A 4,607-nucleotide genomic window follows, 5' to 3' on the forward strand; every position below is an offset into this window, starting at 1 on the left:
ACGTTTTACACCCCTTGTAATGCTAATACCACCATTAAGTACGTGAGTAGGTGGCAATATCAACCCGACTAACTCAGTAGATTTTTCTACCCTAGAGATTGAACGAGTACAGTGGAATTAACCACCAACAATACGAGTATAGTTGTGTAAATTCAACCCAACGAGGTATGTTGAAACCACCGCCCCCAACGACTATCATGCATAAACACACTTGATGTAAGTAGGCTATCATACATAAAAGGTGGAACCATATGCACTAAATTTTCTATTTTGAACATAAAGTGGAAATTAACACTCTTAAGTGGAATTTTCCACCGCAAAAATGTAATTTTAACTTTTTTCCCACCGCAATAAATTTTCCACCTTTTTTCCCACAAAGTATTTACCGTCTACAGTGTATTTACCGTCCCTAGTGCAATACATAGAGCAGAAGTCCAGCACTTTACCCAGTCGAGCGGCTTCGAACCAGTTGCCAACTTGTAAGCGCCAAACAAACCAAGCCCTGATAATATGGCACAGGTACAGTACATTTCCCTACGTGCTCTGGCCATGGTAGGGTCTTGTTTAAACATCTCGTCGGTAAATTCGCCTCCCTTGTTCTTATGGGGGAAAGGTTTGGAGGGAACTTCTTTGCCCAGAAAGTGGCACAGCGGGCCCCAACCATCTTTCACCGAGAAATGGAGAAACTTGTCTTTGGGCGCGTTCTAAGAAATGCAAAACAATCTTTTATTGACAAAATTTGGTTCTAACAAAATGAAATTCACCGGCAGAGGGCTTTTGGTGAAGTTTCATATTTTTAAACCGGTATCAAGTTCACTTCACTGTTGTGCAATTATTTGCATTACAAGCAGAGCTGCGGATTCGGTTAAAAATAACCCGAAATAATTGAACCCGAGTCTCAAGTTTGAATCCGGCCAAAAGGCAGTTTTTCGACAAGCCCCGTGAACGTCTCTGACTCTGCAGGCTGCTGTTAACCAATATAAGTTACTTAAATCAGGTAAATATTCAACAACCCGCTCTTAGGTGTGTCAAATAATTTATCCACTCACAATAATTGGTTGGAAATATCCACTATATGTTATATTCCACATTTAAAAATTAGAGTTTGCGGCCTTATGAGTTTCGAAATTTGGTACTTGAGCATGCGCACATCGAAATCGGGACTTGGTGGCCTTACCTAGTCTTACTCGAGACCCGTGTTCTACTCAATTACTCGAGTTCGTCGAGTTGTGCGTCCCGAGGTGGCAGCTCCGATTGTACGAATCCAAACTCTGGTTTTATTTTTAAAAGTACCGCTTGCTTGACTTCTTACATTTCTTTGTATGATGTACCAACACAAGTTCGAAACCATCATTGAAAATTTAATTACTGTTTTCACAAGTATGCAGTATTTCTTTGATAAAAATACGTTGCACTAAAGAGCCTGAAGTGTTGAGTAGATTATATAGGTTTATCGATATATGGTTATTTTTATAAATAGTAGCAAAAGTAAAAATAAAACTAACAATGTGGTTTTGGGTTTACTTCTAATTTTTTCTTACCTGTAATACATTAGCGTTGTGACTCCTGTACGCCAATTTGCTCACGAGCTCATTGAAGCGATTCTTTCCAAACAAGGCCGCCGTCGTTTCATCCCAGAAGAACGTACAAATCACTACAAACAAGTTTTTTTGACTTAAAATAAAATGCATCAGTCCATCTACCTGAATGCTTCTGGTAAATATTATCGACCACTATCGGTGGAATATTAATTCCGATACATAACTTAAGATTTTGTAAATAGCAAAGCAGTTTATATAATTTGAACAGGAGGTGTGTAGGTATTTTTTGCGAACAGCAATTAAGATAAGATTTATGCGCAATGCAATTTCAACAGCCAACCTAATTTTCCTATGTAGCGACCTAATTTTTTCTATGTATATGCAACCTACTTAATTTTCCTATGTAGCGAAAATAGCGTCTTAGGGTTGGTGACAAATAAGAAAATATCCTAATTGCGATCGTCATTTCAGCTTCCATTTGTCTTTCCTGGCTCTTCCACCAGATTTCTTCGTTCTCTCTCGTCATCAGAATAATCTACATTGCAATGTTGGATACAAGTCATTTTGGATTGACTTAAAGCACAGTCATCTAAAAACGCATAATATAAGACAAGTCGTTTTAAATAAACAACAAGTCAAGTCCCAAGCATCAACTCTATTAACTAAATATTAACAAAAACGCAACATATAGCAAGATAATATTTGTTTGTGCAAAAATTACCATAAATAACCCATTTTTTTTTCTTTAACGGCTGTTTTACCTTTGAATCGGGAAAGGCTTTGTGTATTTCCTGCCAAAACACGCACGCTGGTATATCCGTAACGGCGTCCACATTCAAGTACATTCGGCGGAAATCTTCTGTACTTCCACCACTCTTGAAAATCCTCTCCCACTGGGCGCCATGATTGTTGTAATGGTCCATGTAGTCGTACACGTTGTAGCCCAATTCCTGTAGAGCGGCCGCCATTGTCTTAGTCCCTGTTTTGCAAGTTCCGGCGCATATCACCTTCATTTTTCGTCAACCGGTTTCCTTGACCAATGATTGAAAAACTTGCCGGTTTGTTGCACAGTAAGCAAATAAATACAATCGTCACCTTTCCTACAAAATATTATTGTTATACCTGACAATCACTTTTACTTGAGTACAATTAAGTCACCCTTTCCAATTTATTTGACTTCACTTGGTCTTTTGAACAAATCACTTGGGTTGAAATGAATTGTTTTTATCAAGCATTTTTTTTTTACAAAATTGGGTCATTTGTCTTAATTTTTACGCATAAGACATTTTACTTTTATTTTTATGACAAGGACTTGACTTGGAATTGGCTTGTTATTCTACGTTTGTAGAAGAGCAAGACTGAGCGGTCAGGGCTGGAAACTATAAAATCACATAATATGTTGGGTTATAGTTTGATTTCGATGTGTATCAACATTAGTGCAAATGAAGTAAATAACTCAAGTTTTTTAATCATTCATTATTGATGCCATCAGGGGTGAATCCATGGGATAGGGGCGACATCAAGCCCCCCACCCTACGTTTTATTGGTATTGAGAAAATATATTTAGCCGAAATATGCCGAGCATATGGCGTGTTACGACATGCGAACTTCAAAACTTCATAACGTGAAATTTTTGTTAAATTAAATTACACATGCTATAATTTCGAGCAAAATGCAAACCTTTTTTGTGTGCCTTTTGCAATAAAATTTGAGCCAATTTGACCAAATAAACGCATATTTTTGTAAGACTGTATAAGCTGGAATTTACGCGAGAGTTCGCTCGACAACAACAAATGTTAAGAAGATTATTTGATTTATGACGTCACGTCATGACGTATAATTTTGTGACGTCTAAGCAATCATGTACTGTGTGGCGTAACTATTCTATGAACGTAGAGCAGTAGAAGAGAAGTTATATCTACTGCTGATTTTAAGGCTGAAGAAGGATGATTGTAACGAAGCATAAATTCGTCGAATACGTCACATTTGCTAGTGGTGGTCAGCGCTTACGGACATGACATCACCATCAAACATGTTTAGTAAACATTGACACCAGCCAACTACAATGCACGTTATGCTGGCATAAAAAGACATGTTCGGGACAACCTGACAATTTTTATGATGGCTACGCTTGTTGGTAGTTTAATATTAACTAAAGGCTTAAACTTTGATGCCTGAAGTCATGCCTAACTCCAACTTTTGTTCTGCTTGGAAGTCTCAGTAGCTACTTGCATCTCTGTCTTGTTTACTTTAGTGCGCGTTTTGACTTAACTGCAAACGTAGCAGTCTTTTTACCTTTGTCAATTATTAACAGATAATGACTATCTCGTAGTGCAAAAAACGTTAATGACAACTTGAAATCATCTCCCCTGTATTAGGCTGCTGCCAATTTAATACGGTTTCGGCATAATTATCAGCAGTCGTTAAAAATAAGTTTTTATCAATCTAAAACATTTCGTATGCTTAAACAAGCTTCACAAAGAAATAAGAACAAAATCAACGTAGGAATGAAACACAGTTCAGAATCAGACCAAAATAGGACTATAATACCTATATGTAGTTGTAATACCGTATAAATCGAAATAAGTCCTAATTCTGTCGGAATAAGACGTAATTGACCAGAACTAGGCATTTATTTGAAACATTTTAGAAGCTCACTTGCAACGACTAAAAAAGAATTACTTTTTTCATTATGCAACTCTTATGCGCAATAAAACTATGTTGTTTCATTGTACAAGGTTCGGAGGAATTAGTTTTGATTGTTTTTGATGTATTAACTTTAAGCAAAGCATTGTTGTGGAATTGGATTCTCTAAAATATGTGGTTTGGTTACGTAATGAGATTAAGAGGCCAAAAATGCTTCTCTGATTAGTGGATAACATTTAAGTAACTCTTCTTTGAATTTCTCTAATCTACTTAACACGGCTTTTGTTCCAAGGTTCTCCACTTTTGCGTTTTAAGGCTTCTGGAAGCTTCGGAGCTGGATGAAAGTGAGTCCGTTATCACGATATTCTCATTCGACAAGGTGATTCGTGAAATAAAAACATCATATATGAGTTGCCTAAC

General features: G+C 37.0%; 1 protein-coding gene across 1 annotated transcript; it reads right to left on the reverse strand.

Moving 5' to 3' along the window:
• Window positions 1–389: 389 nt before the first annotated feature.
• Window positions 390–2,554, reverse strand: LOC146140969 (uncharacterized). The gene is made up of 4 exons (XM_083392761.1): window positions 2,303–2,554; window positions 1,932–2,076; window positions 1,542–1,654; window positions 390–704 (listed from the first exon to the last, which is right to left on the reverse strand). Exons 1-4 carry the CDS (start codon window positions 2,552–2,554, stop codon window positions 390–392), a joined length of 825 nt encoding a protein of 274 aa, XP_083248887.1.
• Between the last annotated feature and the right edge of the window lie 2,053 nt (window positions 2,555–4,607).

Source organism: Ascidiella aspersa, chromosome 6 (assembly GCF_963924565.1).
Source record: "Ascidiella aspersa chromosome 6, kaAscAspe10.2, whole genome shotgun sequence".
NCBI lineage: Eukaryota > Metazoa > Chordata > Ascidiacea > Phlebobranchia > Ascidiidae > Ascidiella > Ascidiella aspersa.